The sequence below is a fragment of the Manis pentadactyla genome, chromosome 5 (genome assembly GCF_030020395.1).
Source record: "Manis pentadactyla isolate mManPen7 chromosome 5, mManPen7.hap1, whole genome shotgun sequence".
Classification (NCBI taxonomy): Eukaryota; Metazoa; Chordata; class Mammalia; order Pholidota; family Manidae; genus Manis; species Manis pentadactyla.
This window is the reverse complement of record NC_080023.1, coordinates 72,275,732-72,294,991: the sequence shown is the minus strand read 5'-3', so window position 1 is coordinate 72,294,991 and position 19,260 is coordinate 72,275,732. Positions and strand designations below refer to the sequence as shown.

Genomic DNA, 19,260 nt, shown 5'->3' with positions numbered 1-19,260 from the left:
GCACAGAAAGATGTCTGTTTGACTTCAAAATGAATTTCTTGTAAGTAAGCTTAATCCTGAAAAAGGAGGGATGGTAAAAGGGATTCCACATCTATTACCCAGGAAGATTCCACCCACATAAACTTCCTTACCAAAGATTGCAGGAGTTCCCTGAGTTACAAATACCCCACAACTTCAGCTGCTGGCATGTTCCCCACGTCATAACCAAGTGTAGGGGAAAAGGTGATTCCCAGGGTTGGGCATTAGGAAACAGTAGCCTCAAATTTCTTCTGCACCTTTCTTCACCCTGAGAGGAATTTTACACATACGATGTTTCCCTACTCTCCTTCTTCATTTTTCACAGCCACAGTTCCGTTCAAAGACAGACAAATACACACAATCATGTTCCATTTTCTCCATTAGTAAACCAAAGAGCATTGGCCATAACAATAAGTGTATGAAGGACAAAGGAGACATTTACATTGAAGTCTGGAGTAGACTAGCAGAGACTGGGTGTTAGCTGTCATTTGCTGCTGTGTACCCTCAGGTCAGTCTCCACAAGGCTCAGTTTCTTCATCTGTATAATGGGAGTGATAATCTCTTATAGATTCAGTGATGTGAAATATGCAAAGTTTCTGGCTTCAGGCTCAGAACTTAACAGAATGCTCAATCAATGGTTGCTATTATCATGTACCAAAATTATACCTAAAGTCTTAGTCCTTCAAAGTATGCATGTTTGCCAACAGAAATACTCTTGCAGAAAAAATTCATTTCTTCCACATTCTATTAAACCTAAAGTTTCCTTATATCACTCCTCCCTCTCACCAATAAAAACTAACTTAAGTGTAAGATAAACTGTCTTATTCAAGCAAGGTTTGTGTGCTTTCTTTCATCAGCTACACCGTTTTCCATTACAGCTCCAAATGTTTGACATTCTGGCACTATAAGTAAAGAAAAATTCTGGGTTCAGCCTAGGGCCTGCCTTCATGACATAATTTTCATTGCTGCTTCTGCAAAATATTCTGTGCTCCAAACCCATTTTGGAAGAAAAAGCAGTTAACTAAACACGAAATCATCTATGCTTTTTTTCCCATTTTAAAATTCCCAACACCTATTGAAATAACCATCTACTCTTACCAGCTCAAATGTGAAAATATAGTGGAAAAAAAATTCTTGAATTAAATCAGAAATATTTCCTTCAAATAAATGAACTACTTCAATGATTCTTGCTGTCCTATAGTTTGGGCACCAATTTTTAAAAGAATCCTATAAAAATGTAAGTATCTGAATTTTCTATTCCTGGTGAGATAATTTAAGTTAAAATTTACAAAAGTTGATTGCTGTCACAAAGAAAACATTTTTGTCAAAGACAAAACAAAACAAAAAGAAAGATGCAATTTTTCACCACCTAATTTTCAAATATTTAAAAGCACGGTTAAAAACAATGGTTTCAGTATACATGTATGACTTCAACTTCTACTGAGGCAATATTTGGATTCTGTGTGAGTATTCATGAACCTACCTTTGCATGCATGAGTAGAAAAGAAAAAAACCCTAGAGGGGGTTTTCAGTTATTAGGGGTCTGTGGGCTATACATTTCTTCACCTGACAGTCTTACATGTAAGTCTGAATGAGTGAAGCTCATCAATATGGTGTTCAGTGTCCTTTCCATAGCCGGCATCATGAACAGGCGTCTATTTGTGGCAGTGTGTTAGTATCTCTGTTACTACCTTGCCTCCTGGCACAATGTATAAAATAATACCTTGCTTTCGTCAATATTAACTGGGCTATTTTGGGCTTTTAAAAAATGTGCTCTTGGCATGACATTTCTAAGCATAAAAGATCTAAAAGTTTTATCTGTTCCTCTTCAAATTTACGACAAAAATGACAGTTTCAAAAATCACAACAGCCTACCTAACGTAACCCCAACCTCACCTTCCTTTCCCCTACACACCAACCGAATCACTCATCAGACTTGTGTCAAGAATGATGCAACTACGTGACACTAACATGTAAAGAAAAAGCTGAAAAGGAACAGAAAGAAAATGCCTGGACAAATTGTTGAGGTTAAGGAAGATGTTTCTACTTTATTACAATAAACTTTAATATATTGTTGCTTTTGTTTTACTGAACCACATAAGATTTTAAAGAGCCTAAATTACACCTACTATGGTCAAGGAAAGTGAATGAAGGGAAGCCTGCTAGAAAGTGGGATACTACCCAACCACAGTACAGAGACTGCAAAATGCTCTGCCTAAAGCCAGATGTAAACTGCCTACTGAAATATGATTCCACAAATTTATAGTAATAATATATTCATTTATGACAAGAGCAAACGTACATTTCCACTTCCTTCTGGAGAAACTGAGACAACAAAGAGAATCTCCCAAATGTCTCCAAGATAAAAGAGTGGTGTCTGGCTGGTGACTCAGGACTCCCTGGCACTCTAATTTACCCTTTTCCAGTTCATGAAAATCTACAAAGAACACAGTAATCCTGTTAAATATTTCTGAAAAACAGGAGGAGGTTTTGTAAGTTTGTTGAGAAGTCATCCTGTTAAAAGGCCACCAGCCTTTTTTGACAAAATACTCAAACTGATCTTGAAAAAAATACCCATGAACATTCTGAAAGCATGAAGAGTGAAGAAGGGAGATTAGCTCTATCATACGTACCAAAACATATTATAAAGGTACAGTGATTCACTGATGATGGTTGTGGAAAAGAGAGAACAGAGTGGTTAGTCCCTCTCATACCTTAACCAAAATAAAATCTACACCGCTAAAGGATGATACATATGTATTTTTTTAAAATCACCAATAGTGCAAAGAAACCTTCTGGAAGAATATGTAAGAAAATCTACCTTCAAGAGGGACAATTTTAAATAAAGATATAATTATGACTATCTATGCAACAAAAGCATTGCATCAATATACATAAAGTAAAAACTTCAGGAGACGCTAGAAGAGAAACTCATTAATTGTGTAATACTATTATTCATCTCTCAGTCCACAACAGAATAAACGAACAAAAATGAGAATACAGAAATGATGGAAGATAGGTCTAATGTACAAACCCACAGTTAACTCTACCTTGAAAATAAAGAGTATCTTCATTTTATATGTTCACAGTACATTCACAAAAATTGTATTATACCACAAAAAGTCTATAACTAAATATTTACTTGAAAATAATTGTAAAACAGAGGTACAAGAGTTGAGGTGATAATGAATGCAGGATCCCTGAAGCAGTTTTACATAAACAAATACACCTATGACACATGCAGAAGATAAGAACTTTCAGTTCCTATAGTATTGTATTGTGATCACATTTTTCTTTTCAAGAAGCCACAGAATCCCTTGAGAAAAAGGTACTTAAAGAAGTAAGTGTTGGCGAGAATATTGAGAAAAAGGAACCCTCCTATACTGCTGGTGGGAACAACAATTGGTGTAGCCACTGTGGAAAGCAATATGGAAGTTACTCAAAAAAACTAAAACTAAAAATACCATACAACCCAGTAACTTTACTTTCAGGAATTTACCCAAAGAGAACAAAATCCCTGATTTGGTAAAGACGTATGCACCCTATGTTTATTGCTGCATTACTTACAACAGCCAAGATAAGGAAGGAAGCAACTTATGGGTCCATCAGTAGATGACTGGATAAAGATGTGGTACATGTGCACCACAGAGTATCATCCAGCCATAAAACAGAAAGAGAATCTGCCATTTGCAACATCAAGAGTGGACCCACAGAGTATTATGCTAAATGAAACAAGCCAGGCAGAGAAAGACAAATACCATGGTTACACTTATTTGTGGAATCTAAAAGGGGAACAAAAAAGCAGTAGACTCATGGACACTGGGAAGTAACTGGTGGTTACCAACGGGGAGGGGCATGGTGGGTGGGGAGGCTCAGGGGGGTAAAGAGGCACAAAGATTCTCAATCATAATGTTAAGTTGGTCACAGAGATGCTAGTACAGCATGGAGAATATAGCCAATGATTCTGTTAACATCTTCCTAGGTTGACAGACAGTAACTGCACTAGAGGGAGTTAGGATTGAATAATGTGGGTAACTGCTGAACCACTGTGTTATATACTTGAATCCAACATAAGATTGTACAGCAATTATACTGAAAAAGTACAAAAAAACCCAAAAAAACCAAAAACCACTTCTCAGCACAGTATGAGGGCAATCACACTGCCCCTCGGCAGCACTAGACATCATCAGCGTAACAGGTTAAAGGGGATTTCTCATTTTAACCTGCAGTTCTTTGGCCAGTAACAAGAATGAACATTTTTTTAAATACTTATAAATCACTTTATTATTTATGGTACTCACTGTTTGTCTTTTATGTACGTTTTCCTATTAGGATATCATGTGTTTAAAAAAATTGATGTGAGAGAAGGCAAATAGTGAATCTGTGGCATCTTACTACAGCGATGGACAGTGACTGCATTGGGGTATGGGTAGGGACTTGATAATATGGGTAAATGTAGTAACCACAGTGTTTTTTCATGTGAAACCTTCATAAGAGTGTGTATCAATAACACCTTAATAAAACATTTTTTAAAAATTAAAGAAAGTGCTCTGACAAATTAAAACATTTAACAAAAAGAAAAAGGTACTTAAACCACCTGCTACTTCCTAAAATATCCAAAGTAGAAGATTACCTATTTTCTACTTGTAAATACACTAAAAGAACACCACCTTCTACTGTTTCCATGTTTATCATCAGTGAGAAAGTTACCTCTGGCCTTTGCTTAAACCTCCTAACATATATAAATTATTTCTTCAAGATCAGTTTTCGGCAGAGATGGAGGTCATCTTTCACCCAACTTCCCATAGCAGTCGCTCACATGCATCAAAGGTTGCTTTGTAAATTAACTTTTGTATTTAATAGCCAAGCTAAATACCCTCCTTACCACCTAAACGTTCACTTTCTTCCCTGCACTGCACCCACTGAGCTGGGACTTCTCTATCGTATTCCATATCTGATGACTTCCCTACATTAAGTTAGAAAAATATCCTCTCTCAAATTTCTCTTCCACGTTTCCACATGTTTAACTTGTTTATATTTATGCACCAATTGCGGTGAATTCTTAGAAAATACAGTTTCTCATTTTTAAGGTTCAAGTTAAATTGCAATGAAACTCATTTTCCTTTCATTTAAAAAAAAAACCCTACACCAGGCCAAGTTTTGGTAGAATTAATCCACAAAAACAAATTTTGAGAAACTGCCAAATACATTTATTTCCTAAAATCATATTTGCCCTGTTAAAAAATGCCATCCTTCCCACCACCATCACTCATTTCCATGTACATTCTCAAAGGACAATTAATTCTAACATGTCATGACTTGCTTTTCCTCAGAGGTCCTCATGGCCCACTGAGGCCAAGTCCCCCGCACTCCATTACTCTCTGTCACAGCGCCCATCTGTGTTCATTCTTTGTCACAGTACTTAACACAGTTTACACTTGTTTTATAGGCCAGATTGTTTGCTTATTTTTTGTCTGTTTCCCCCACCAAACTATAAGCTCCTCTCCTTTTGGGGAGGGAGACACTATCGGAACCAGCTTAGAGATTGCACACACTGCGGCTGGTGAGCAATGAGACATCTGTCTGTACTGATATGGGCACCTCATATTAAATAGCACTGTTCATTTGTGTGCACTGACCACAGTCATAAAGCTATTAACACCAACAGAATCTTCAAGTAGGTAAATTAACACCCAGAAACAGTGAACTTCGTAGCATGTCATAAAGTACTGAGGCCCCAAAGTGTAAGAAGCACATTGGGCAGACTCACTGAAGGCAGCCAGGTAGGACAACCAGGGTCTCACAGCTTATACAGAAAAGCAAGAAATTGCTGAAAAGATTATTCACTTTCACTACCAGCACACATGCAGCTAAAGTAATTTCAGAGCATTTCATAGAACATTTTTGTTCATAAAAAAGATCTATCTTTTCCTGATGTTTGGAGCACACCACCGACTGAAGGCACATGGTCACCACCTACCCCTGGCAGGACCCAAGTTGTAATGATAATTTCCAGAAGCTTCACTTAGATAACTTATCTCTCTGCATGTGAGGCTGTAATGTATGAGAACAGCTAATTTTTGCCTGAATGTCATTAAGAAAGCACATTGAAATAACAAAGTTTAGGGCCACTTTGCAGTTGTAAAATGGACGGTTTATATTTAATAAATATATTTTTGCTATTTGAGGGGTTTATGAGCTGTGCATTGGGAGTTTCCTTTGCTATTTCGACAACAGCATGCATTAATACTTTAAATTTTAACTCAATTTTCTTTAAACATTCCTTGACATAAGTTTCTTCATCAGAAAGTCCAATTTAAAAAATACTATAAGCAATTGAGAAAATAAAAGTTGTTTTTAAGTCATGTATACATTTAAAAGACATTATTTTCTAATAATCAAATGCAAAACTGATCAGATCTCAGAACCACTACTTTCACAGCCCAACTGACTATGAAGATAAAGTAACTTGCCAGAAGGTGACTGAATTAGATCAATTTAAACACGAACTAGGAGGGGCATATATGTAGTTTGGAAAACAGTTTGGTGGTTTCCCAAAAAGTTAAGCATAAAGCTATTACAGGACCCAGCAATTCCACTCCAAGGTATGTCGCCAAGGAAAAGAAAAACATGGCTATGCAAAGACTTGCATGCAAATGCTAATAGTATTTACAATAGGACACACACACACACACCCCTCAAAAGAAAACCACACTGATACAGTCTATCATATCCAAAGAATAGAACACTATTCAGCAAGTCGAAGGCCAGAACTACCGACCCATGCTCTGCCTTAAATGAACCTCAAAACATAATGGGAGTGAAAAAAGCCAGATATAAGAAAATACAAGATTCCATGAACATTAAGTACCCGAAAAAGGCAATTTTACACAAACAAAGTAGATCAATGTTTGCATAGTACTGGTAACACGAATTACCTATAAGTGGGCATAAGGGATCATACGGGGGCTGGGGATAAAAACTTCTAACTTCAGTCAGTAAATAAAAGTCACTGAATTATACACTTGAAATGAGCAACCTTCATGACTTGTTAAAAATACCTCAAAAAAAACTTGGACTAAAATGAGAAGTAATAGGAGATAAAAGATCTGATAATGAATGTACCTTGGTTAAAGCTAACTACTGCCACCTCTTCCGAAAGAAAGAAGAAAAAAAAAAGAAAAAGAAAAAAGAGGAAGGGTCATTTAACAAATTACCAAAAGACCAAGCAGGAGTGAAGCTTGTATTTCACTAAAATAAGGGATAATACCAGTACCCTCAGAGGTGTCAAAATATGGGTGACCTCGGGAAAAAAATCAAATTTTATTCTAGGCTTATCATGAGAACTGCCATGATCTTTAAAAGCCTACAAATTAAACTCTGCAGTAAGTAAACCTAATGACTTTTACTTCATTCTTAGAAAAACATGACTGCAAAAATTAGAAAAATGTTTGTTTGTAAGACTAGGTCCCTGTCATGAGAGTTGAAATTAAACCCCATAGGATAGTAGTGCAGCATGGAAAATATAGCCAATGATTCTCTAAACATCTTCCTATGTTGACAGATAGTAACTGCACTAGTGGTGGGTGAGGATTAATAATATGGGTCACTGTTGAACCATTGTGTTGCATATGTGAAACCAATGTAAGATTGTGTATCAATGATACTTCAAAAAAAAGTAAATTAAAAAATAAATATAAAAACCTCATACTATCATCAAAATGATAGAAATTATCAAATTCAATCTTTTGTTGATTTCCAATCTAGGGCTTTTTGTCTTCTGGGCACAGTTCCTATTTAAATAAAAAACCTAAGTTTAATTTGTTTACTTTGAATTTTACTAAAACCAAGTGACATGGCAGGCAGACAACACTAATCGCTTTATTCCTTTCAACGTTTTCAGGCAGCAGAACTTCTATTTTGAAACAAAGGTAACGTACAGGGATTCATCCTATCCTTCCACTATGCTAGTGTTAGTGAATGCTGCTGCCTAAGCTTTTCCATGTGGTACAAAGTTTATATTTACACAGCTTTTTTAAAATGGAGAGTTGGCACACAGATGGTTTAACTCTTAAGGGGGAATGGAAGGGGAAAGGGAGATACAGTATAAAAGAATAACAGAAAAACAGTAATTCCTAGACATATCATTGTTAGGTCAAAGTTACTTGAAAAACATAAAATGAGAGCTTTAGCCATGTATTACTGTCCAGAACTTGATACCAATAAATATCCTTTTAAATCAATTTTTAAAAACCATTCAAAACTTAGCATATAAACCTAGTGAGAGGTTATGTGTTCCCTTAAAAAAAAAAGTATTGTGACTCAAATTATATTGATTTTTATAATATAGTGGACTAAAACTTTTGGTACCTAAAGCTATAACTTACTAGATAGGCCATCTTAGAATGTTTAAGGTAAAATTATTAACTTGTCAATCATGAGACAAAAATATGTAATCTTCACAAAGCTGAGGAAACAGGTCTCATACTTTCATACAAAATAATGGTAACTGATGAATTTTATACCACTTTCCATAAATTCACATCCAGAGTAAAATCAGATACACCTGTATTTTTAAAGCAAAGAGAATGGGGGAAGCAATTTAACAAGTTATCCAGATGCACATTATCCAGGATGAAAAGTCATGTGAGAGTTTCAGCTCTATCACAACCATAAAAACACATGCATCAAATCAAAATTTAATTACACTGCATGACAGTTTGTGAATTGTGTTTCATGTTTTATTGACTGCTCTGGTTTTGACAGGGCAGTTTCCTGAAGGAAAGTTCCAAGAATTGAAAAGTTATGACACCCACATACCAGAAAGTGTTTCCTGAATTTTGTTACAGGAACTGACATCTGCTATAATTTTAACATTTACTTCCCAGTAGAAGTCCCATGTAGAAATTTCTGTTGAACATTATTTGTTCAACATTACACTTAGACAATACTTTTGTTTGAAAAAAAAAACCTAACAAACTTTTTATTTCAGTTTCATAAAGTGTGGCTATGACTGATTTCCTGGGAACAAAATCAACTGCCACCTGATAAACAGGTGTGTGTAGTAGAGCATGAATTAGTTTTGGGAGGGAACCCAGAGTGGATAGGAAAGGTCAAACTAAATATCCGGGTCCTTAGGAAACAATTCTTGGGGAAATACTACATGATCAAATATTGGGCATGGCTTTAACTTCTTGAAACCTTCCTTTAAAAAAAAAAAAGGTGATTCTGGACTAATACAGTTTGCAATAGGTATATAAACTCAGGTTCCTCTACCTTCTCTACCAACCTCTTGTCTATTTCAACAGAAGGGGGAAAATGTGTATAAATGAGCACATGTTAAGTCAAAATGTAATAGTATTTCATGATACAGTTTATCTGATCTTTCCGTCTCACACACACCCCATTTCACAAAGGGTGTGAAGTGGTCCTCTGGCTTCAGAGCCAGCAGGACTCCACCCTGGATCTGCCCAGTGAGAATCTTTTGGGGGGAAAACGTTAACAAGTGCTCATGGTGATTCTTGTATCCAATCAAGTTTGAAAACCTTAAACTTAGTAAGACCACAATGCCCTTAAAATATTATTCTGCTTTTAACTGTCAACCCAGCAGTAAGCAACACTGAAAAGAAGGGCAAGAAGATCCTTTTGGGTAAAATAAAGGCAAGCCAGTGACTCAAAAGTCACACCCTTAACTCTCCCCAGTACACCCAAACAAAGGGATCATGTGGCCTACAGTTCTCTAAGCATTCAGCATCATATGCGCCATTATGAAAGAACAATTCTTGGTACTTGTAGAAAGTGGTCAAACGGTGGGTGCGCTTTGGAAATATGTCCAAATACCAAAGTAGAGAGACAATTTAAGTGTCAATGGAAGTACAATGTATTTTCCCCCTTCTGTTTGCTTCAGTTTCTTTGGAAAGGTGTCACTACTGGGCTTTCCTCTTACTATATTAAATTGTACACTATATTTCTGCTTTGAGTTTTAGCCTTAAGAATTTGATAGGCATTCAATCTGGTTAATTTAAAAACAAAGCCAATAAACCAATACAAGTAAACAAATGTTTACCAGAAAGCAAGACTTTCAGGATATTAAGTCGGCTGGCTTTGTGGCCATCAGGTTAAGCTTTAACTCACTGTGGCGAGATAGGAAAAGGGAAAAGTTTGCACAGGGAAAGGATTCCCAACACTCATCAATGCCAAACACAAAAAGACATAAAAGTTAATTTTTACTTTTGGGTCTCCAGGGCATTAACACCAAAAGTTATAAATCTTATTTTTCCTCTTAAGGTCTAAAACTAAACTTCCTTTGATAGATACTTATACTTGAGGAAGACGTTATTGTGCATTCTACCTGCTGTATTATTTTGCACACATGAATGAATGTTATATTCATGATAAAATGAATTAAGAACAATATGAAGCAGAACTAAAAACTACAACTTTAGGTCTCCCCCAATTTTATTTCCCCTTAAGTAAAAAAAGATAGGTAATCATTTATACTACAGAAATTATGCACACACCATCTATCAACAGAATGTAACCGAACCACAACAGAGATTATGATACCCAAGTCTGCTTCTGAGCCAAGAAACTCTGTACTAAAGGTGCTATATTACCAAGTAGCAAGGAGGGAAAACAAGAATATGCCCTGTTGTTTGTAGTCCTTCCCACTGCAACTCACATAGATAGAGGACTTTTCTTTTTAGAAGATCAGGAGATGTTGGAACTAAGTTCATTTGCCCATTTTGGAAAGCATATGATATGCTTCAGTTAATAGAAATTAACTACTTCAACTAACAGAAAACTAAGTTTATACATTTAGAAACAATCAAGTTGTACTCTCAAAGTAGTAATGAAGTTATTAATCAGGCTTTACAATGTCTCCATTTCATAGCTATTAGGTAATACATAGATTTGGATACTCAAAATAAACAAATGACAGTACCGGTTTAAGAGGGTAGATTTCTCTTATTCATGATCAAGGTAACATTTTTAATTACTGAATATATTTGAAATTTAAATTGCTTACTTAAATGCAGCATTGACTAAATTCCATTTTCAAGAGTATACTTCCAGCTATGAAAATCTTTTCATGGTAGAATACTGAATACCCTAAATCTCTCAAGAGATCTCTTATGTTAATTTTGCCAAAGAACATGCCCATAAACCAGATGACTAAAAAAAATGACTCAATCCTCCTTGCGTCTCTATCATGGAAAGAGCTCCAGTCTGTGAGTCAGGAAGCTCAGCTGGCTCACAGGATGAACTAGGAGGAGATAATTTAAGAGACCTGTCTGTGTTTCTCTTCTGTCAAGGACACTGTTTACAGTGGTGTCACAGGGAAAAAATGAAGACTTTCACTGAGTCAAAATACTGCATAAACTATTTTACTCTTGAAATCATTTCCTTCAACTGTACTTTCCAAAATGCTATAGCATTCTTCTTTCATATTTACTCAGACCCTTTTTGCTTTCATGAATTTTCTTTCCAAGGTAATCAGTAGGTCGTAAGTCAGGGGTGGGGGCAAAGGATGGAGCAAAATTGGCTCTATACTGGTCAACTTCCCTCACCATAGTCAAAGAGAGCCACAAAACTGGCTTCTGTAAAAATCATCTTGGGAACAATCTGACTCTGCTTTATTTTTCTTTTAAAACGTCAGTAAGATTAGTCAAATTCAAGCAAAAACAAAAAAACTGGGAGAGTTGACTAAACCTGATTTCCTTTTGAAGTTTGTCTCAAAGTGCTTTGAGATGTGCTCAGCCACCAGGTGTTACTCTCCCAAAGCAGCAGCCCAACTCCCCAGCTCCACCCGAACACCCTCCCCCAGGGCTTCTACGGTAGCACAAGGTGCGTTCCTAAACTGGCAAATCCCTGATGTGGTCGAGGGTAAGTATATCCTCCTTTCTAGGATCCAGGGATTGCCTCACTTGAGGGAGTTGGCGGAGATGGGAACAAGACAAAGCCCTCCTTTCTATTTTATCCATCAACACACTACTCAATATAAATAAAGCAAGCTAATCCTCATAGAAAAGGAATAGATCTACCAACTGTTGGGATTCCACCCCTCCTCTATCATAAGCTTACTGGTCTCAAGAGGGGCATTGCCAGGTTGTATACTTCTGTATAGACTCTGTGTGCTTTAGATCAGAATTTGAAACTAAAGCCATGGTCTGCAACTATTTATCATTAAATAAACTAAGTGTTATAATTCCCAGAAGAAAGTGTAGTCAATTTATCTGGCTTAGAGATTGCAAATAGGCACACACTGATCTGAGAGCTGAGGCATAGCATATGTCCTCCTTTAACTAATGTGCATTTCTAAGTGACTGCCTTTCTCCACAACTCTGATAACTCAAACCAAATATCCAATTTTTTCTAACTGTTGACCAAAAATCTAATTTTTAAAACTTAGACAATTTACCTTTCATTTGATAAATGTCTTCCACTTCTAGAAGAAATAAAACAAAATAACCAACTTCCTACTTTCAGTTTTTAAAATGAGGGAGAGGAATGTGCAATCTCAATTACAAGAGTTTAAAAGCCAAGAAATACCTCCTTACTCAACATACTTCTGGCTTTAAAAATGTGGACAATATCTTGCTCTAAGGAGCTGACTATGGACAAGGAATACACTGCCTACACCATTCACATGAAAAATCAGTCATACACCACCCATCAATATCAGAAGAAAAACGTGACCTTACAGCAATGTCAAAGAATGAGAGAAAAGTGCCACAGCTAGCTCATGTAGTCCTTCATCAGTGCTGCAAGGTCCCCCCTTCATTGGAATTCCTTCATCTACCTCTTATACTAAAAAAATCAAATTATTTAAAGAGTGGACAATAAAATGACTGTGGTTAGAACTGAGCTATGGATCTTAAGGTTCAAATGAGTCCAATAATCTAAACTAATTGTTTTAAGAACAAAAAGATACTGTGTGTGGCACATGGACAAAAATTTACTACTCGATCACATATCATAGGTGATGGCTCAGTTTCCCTTAGCATTACTTAGGGCAACTTGGCCCACCTTTAAAGTTTCTCTGAAATCCAAAATATCTATCTTCTCCACATATTTTCTCCTGGAATCTCAAAGGTTTCTTACTCTCCCGTAAAATGCAATGTTTAAATGAGCTTGTACAACATTCCAGATGTACTGAAGAAAGTGGACATTTACAACTTGTGAGAAATACTCCCCATTATGCAGGCCAAGAAAACAACAGACATCATGGCCTTGTAGCTTTGTTCCTAGTTCAAGAGCATGTCTGCAGGCCAGGTGGAAGAGCAGAATACATACATAGTCTTCCTATTTCAGCTACTGGCAAGTTGAACCACCATTACGATAACTCACATTTTTTCATCTTGTAGCAAAGCAGCAGAAATTGCTTTTGGTACACTTACACTGAGGTTTTGCAGCTCCCTTTTAACATCTCACCTCAGCATTAAAGAAACAGCCCCGCAGTAAGGAAATGCTGCAGAGCAGCTCAGGGGCCAGGCATTACTCTATCTGTGTGACCTCAGGCAAGAAACAGCCTGGCTGGGCCTCAGTTCCCTTAACTACCAAGGTAAAAAAAACCAATACTTACCTCCTTAAGTGACTGAGAAGAGTCAAAGAGGTAATTTAATTAAGGCAGCTGTGCCTGGCACACAGCCATACCCAATTTAGCTATATCTCATTTTATTCTTAGTTTAAGGGCGCAGGCATTGAAAACACTCACACCTGAGTTCAAATCTCAGCTCTGTATTACTAAACTCTCTTAGATTGCATTTACTTAATTGCCTAGATGAAGGTATTTAAATCCAAGGTTTTATGCCATGGACCCCTTAAGCATTTAAATATCAGGAAAGGTTAGGAAACAAAATGCAACTTCCCTTTCTCACCCAAGTTTTCTTATTTGGCCCCAAGTTAAGAACTCCTTTTTTAGAAGAAGTACCTTAAGAACTTTTTCACAATAGCGAATAAAATGGAGGTAGGGGATTAACTACGTAGAGCAAGTAGCATATAAATAGTGCTCTATAAAAATTAGTTATTTTCCTTTTAGAAAGCTCTATCTCTTAGGAAAAAATTTCAAAGTCTCATTTAGCCCAAACTTCAACATTACAAGATCTGTTTCACTCAGTGATCCATCTAGGTCTGTCTGCAGACCTGAAATGTGTTTGGCCTTCCAAGATGTACACAAATCAGAATACTACATTAAAGATCAATTTGAAGAGCCCTATTATTTTAAATATGACACTAAACTGCTTTCTAGTAGAGCCGAGAGTAAAAAAGAATATATATATTTCCCTTAGCTGTCACAACTAAAAAGAAATCACACACAACAGCTTAAATCGCAAAGTAATCACTAATGCCTTGTCATCACTCTTTTAAGGCTCATTACCGAAAAAGTAACACACCATGTAAAGTCAGAGCTTGAGGTTGGTGCGATAGCGGTTCCTCTGACAGCCAACTGCCGTTCATGATCCTCTCCTTTCACCAGCCCGGGTACATTCCCGGTCTTAGCCTGCTCAGCAGATTCACGCAAGCTGCGCCGTTTTATGTGGAATCGTACATCTTAGCAGAAAAATTTTCAGTCACTCCTGGCAAATTCTCAACCACCTTCTCCAAGGCGAACTGTTTCACACTGACTGATTTCTAAAATTCTGCTCCAGATATTAACAACAAAATCAGGAGAATCAAAGGGAGGTGCACAAAGAAACTAACTGAAAATTTGGGCAAAGACATACATGTTAAATCAACTTAATGTCTCTGAAAATAAGAGCTGTTTTTGGAAGAGGCCAGAAACTTAACTTTAACCTTATTTTTAACTCAATCCCTCTCTCTCTCCTCTACAGAAATGGCCTAATATGTTCTCCAAACTGTTTTTTTTTTTTATCTGACCAATAATGAACCACAGCATCAGAAACGATGAGAAAGCAATGACAAAGCTGCTTCCTGCCGGTCTTCGCAGCACACCAACCCTGCCCCCCACCCCCGCCGCAACCCTCAATCCCCCGAAGCCACTAACGTATTTTAAAAGTTTCTCTCGGTGCCTGGCTTACCTTGACTGGGCTGCCATAATTCAGTTCACAGAGCTCAAGGTCTTCGGTCCATCAGAGCCTTCAACCCGCGGCCCGTCTGCCACCGCCGCGCTCACCATTTGCAGGGGCCGGGCGGGGACGTTTCCCCGGAGCGACTCCCCGATGTTACCGGACTACCTGCTCCGGAGCCTGGGCGTCCTCAGCACAGCCTCGGGCTCCGAGCGCATTGGCTCCTACTAAGCCTGATGGACATCCGGGCACTGGGGCCTCCTCAGGCCAACTACACTTCGGACGAGACCGGGGAGCGTCGCGTCCGAACTCAGAGCGAGTGAGATCCCTCAGGGCGGTTTCGGAGAAGGGAAATCAAAGGCGCCCACGCCCAAAGCCCACCAGCACACCGCTCCACCGAGCAACTCTAGAACTCGGGCCAAAATTTAGAAGGGAAAGGAAATCGTCTTTTGGCTCACTCAATGTTGTCCGAGGCTGCTCGAGTCCCCCCTGTCCGGAAAGTTGTGGTGGTACGGCCCGCCTCCTTAAATGGGCACGGCGCTCGGCCCACCCGAGCCTGAGGCTGCGCCGGGCGGGGGCGCGAGACTGGGCGCCGACGCAGCCCAGCTCCCAGCTCCCAGCTCGCGCGTTCGCCACGGAGCCCCGCCTGCAGGCTCCTGGCTAGCGCTCCCTTGCCGGTTTTTAACGATATACAAACACACACTACTCGGCCGCTCAAAACTCCAGCTCCAATTTGAATATTTGTCGAATATCGTACCCCAAGAGGCTACAGTGAGAAAGGCATAAAACCGCAGCAGTAAACCCCATTCGGTACACCTTTTGAACATTCCAATGCTTGCAGTCACTAAACGTTTAACTAACGCACACTGGTTTTATTTTGTTCGCTTTCAGTTTTGATTTCATTACACTGAAATAAAAACACTTGCAAAACGCCCTCCCTTTTTTGCACAACACCCAGAGTACAAAGGAAACATACATTTTGGTCCCTAAAATAATTAAGAAACTGGCAAGTTTTCTTTTAATTCCTGAGGATGCAAACCAACAATATAGTAAACACTATAGGGAGTGCAAACGAAACTGTCCTACTAAAGGGAAGCAGGGAAGGCATTTAAATATAAACTGTGCCTAAAGCTGGGAAAAAAAAACTTTGGTGGCTAGAGGTGGGAAGAGGGTGTGTTTCAGCATCTCATGGGGGACCAGCAGCACCCTGTAGGAGCTGGAAACTTCAATGAATGCTGAATGATGCCTACCTTGTGGACTCCCCCACTCTAACTAGAATCATGAAAATGTTGCCCATCTCACAAAGAAATACTCCAGACTGTATTACTAAGAAAACATGGAATACATACAAGTCCACATCTGGCATGAAAAATAAAATGCTTGGAGGGTGGGGGGGTGGACAGAAAGTCCGATGCATCTCCATCAGTGTTTCTCAAAGTGTGCTTATAGGACTCCTGGGAGTCGCCCAAGACCTCAGAGGGCAATACTATTTTTAGAGTAACACAAAGACATTATTTGTCTTTTTCACTGTGCTGACATTTACACTGATGGTGCAAAAGCAATTGTTGGGAAACTGCTGGCGCCTTAGCATCATTTGCAAGGCAGTGACAGCAAATGGAACTGCATTTCTTCACCAGCACACATTAACAGTTAAATTTTTTCCCCCAGTTCCTTTCCAATGTCTTTAATGAAGCAAGCAGTAGAAATTACTACTTCTATTAAATCTTCACCTTTGAGTACAGGTCTTTCTGGTGTTATTTGTGACAGAATGGGAAGCACACATGAAGCACTCTGCAGTTGGGAGAGTGCAGAACAATCTGTCTAGTAGAAAACAGCACTTATGTAATTGAGTTGCAAGCTGAACTAGCTGTCTTTTCATGTACTACCATTTTTACTTGAACAATTGGTGGACTGTAGTTATTCTGATGGGTATCTGACAGTCATTTTTCTCAAAAATGAACAAAGTTTAAGTCTATTTCTTTAAGAAAAACAACTGATACTATTTATTGCCAATGTAAAATTTGAGCTTTCAAGCATTTTAGAAACTTTTTGTCTGCCATTGTGAACTTGACAGTTTCCCAATTCTGAAGACTTTTCCGAAATAAGGATAGTAAGGAATGTGATTTTAGAAGATCTGCGTAACTTAATGACCAGTATATTTTTAAAAATACAAAATCATGCATGAGTAAAAGATTCATTCAGAGTGTAAGACAGACCAATGGACTCTTATGTATCTGTTTGTTTTTTAAAAAAAGCTCAATGATACATTTCACATTCCACATTGCAATTAACCTTTAAGAAACTTTGACTTGTGGGGTTTTGGTATAATGTCAAAGAAAGTATTAAAAATACTCCTTCCTTTTCTGTGATAGGCTGTATCTTCATAGACTTCAACCAAAACAACATTCCAACAGACTACAAAAGCAGATGTGAGAATCCAGCTGGTTTTCTATTAAGTTAGACTGTAATGAAATTTGCATAAATGTAAAATAATGTCATTCCTAAAATTTTTATTTTGGAAATCTTTCTTAAGTAAAAATGTTGTTTATTGGCTTGTTATTATCTTAGACAACTTAATATTTTAAATTACAATTTTAACTTTTAATATAGTATCAACAGATAAACAATCCACATATACAAAAATTCTTTGGGGTCCTCAGTAATTCTGGCATGCAAAATTATTCCAAGTCATTTTTTAATACTTCCAGGTCTACCTCACCTCTCCACACGCTTCATGGCTTCTCTTAAAGGTGGTATTATTATAGCTATTGCCATGTAACCTTTTAGCACTTACATCAGCTTTAGCAAAATAGGGTCAAATCACCTGGAGTCTGGGTTACAACTACTGTTGTTATTTCTGCAACAGTAGCAAGGAAACAAAGTATAAATACAGACAAAAGTATTTGTGTTCTGGTGTTATTTGTGTTATAATACAACACAATATGTGTTATACTTTGATGTGGTTCATGATCCCCCCCCTTGATGTCCACTCAGGAAGCCCCTGAGGCCCCAGAATTCAGGTGAAGAATCTCTGGGCCCTAGAGTATGCTCAAACCTGACCAGCTAACACCCAAGTTACCGCACAAATATGGGGGAAAGTTTCACCACTTGTGAATCTTCACTGCCCTTTTTAAAACGTAGAGCTGTCATAGTAATTGATTGCCTAGTAGGGTGAAGAATTTCTAAAGAAAACAATGGGAAGATGTTACATGACATCAAATATCATCTATACACCAAAAATAACAAGTTTCTCTGTACAGTGAGAATATGAGAATCAGTTCTACATTTCCTGAATTCATTAATCCTATGCTGACTAAGTATGTTAAAACCAAAAAGAGTAAGGTACATATTAAATGAGGCAGAATTTATAAGGTGAGTGGAACAGGCTATTTTATGATCTAAATGGCTACCTGAATCACCAGAGTACCTTTTTATTAGCTCTTTAAATTAATGAGCTTTGTAAATGACACATACATACATGGAGTGGCAATACATGGTGTATGTAGCACATCTAAGGAAAGTCACAGATGTGCACTAGACACTGTTATTCAAGACTGAAAGCAGAGTGACCTCCCAAGTGCCCCATCATTTGACAAAATATAGATAGAGGTTTAAAAATATGTATTTATGTTTTAAAACATTTTTTAATTTAAGAAATATAAGGGAGATCTTTCTAACACCTTAAACAAATTTTAGACAGGTTGCCTTAACCTTGCCTTAATACCTCATCCATTTGGTCCACACTAGTTATTCAATGACTCTACTCTTTAATAGCATTTTTGATCTAAGCATTACATAGGTCAAATCTCCTAAGAACTGCTACTTCCTTTCAATGGTATGTTCTTTAATTGGACACTGCAAAACCTCCTCTTAGGAAGAAGGGTGCTCAAGGTTGCCACTAGAAAATATCAAATAAACCAGACACAGGAAAAGGGAGGAGAGACAAAGGAGAAAAAGGACGAGCAGGACCCAGAGGGGAGAGTGAGCAGGGAAAACTGTGTAAAAAGCACCACTGGAAATGAACTGGCTCCCACTTCAGCTGGGACCTCAACACAAAGCAGACCTCCTCTCACTGTTCTGAGGAAACCCACTTCCCAGAAACTACTCCTAAGCTTTACTCCCTACCTTCCAGATCTTCTACCTACAGTCTTCAAACTGGGGGTACATGGAGATGCCCAAGAAGTATGAGAACAACAGTTTTAAGTAAATCTAT

General features: G+C 37.9%; 1 protein-coding gene across 6 annotated transcripts in view; it reads right to left on the bottom strand.

Moving 5' to 3' along the window:
• The window catches only part of AFF1 (ALF transcription elongation factor 1), a 215,559-nt gene that overhangs the window by 105,609 nt on the left and 90,690 nt on the right, over positions 1-19,260 (bottom strand). For 2 of the 6 annotated variants that reach the window (XM_036896255.2, XM_057502424.1), the window contains exon 1: positions 15,060-16,072. The exons of 3 other annotated variants lie outside the window; for them this stretch is intronic. Coding sequence is in view for 1 of the 3 variants with exons in the window: in XM_036896254.2 (XP_036752149.2) it covers positions 15,060-15,076 (17 nt within the window). In the remaining 2 variants the exon portion in view is untranslated. Of the gene's footprint in view, positions 1-15,059; positions 16,089-19,260 lie in introns of those variants that run through there. One more of the 6 variants, XM_036896254.2, reaches the window with a different exon arrangement.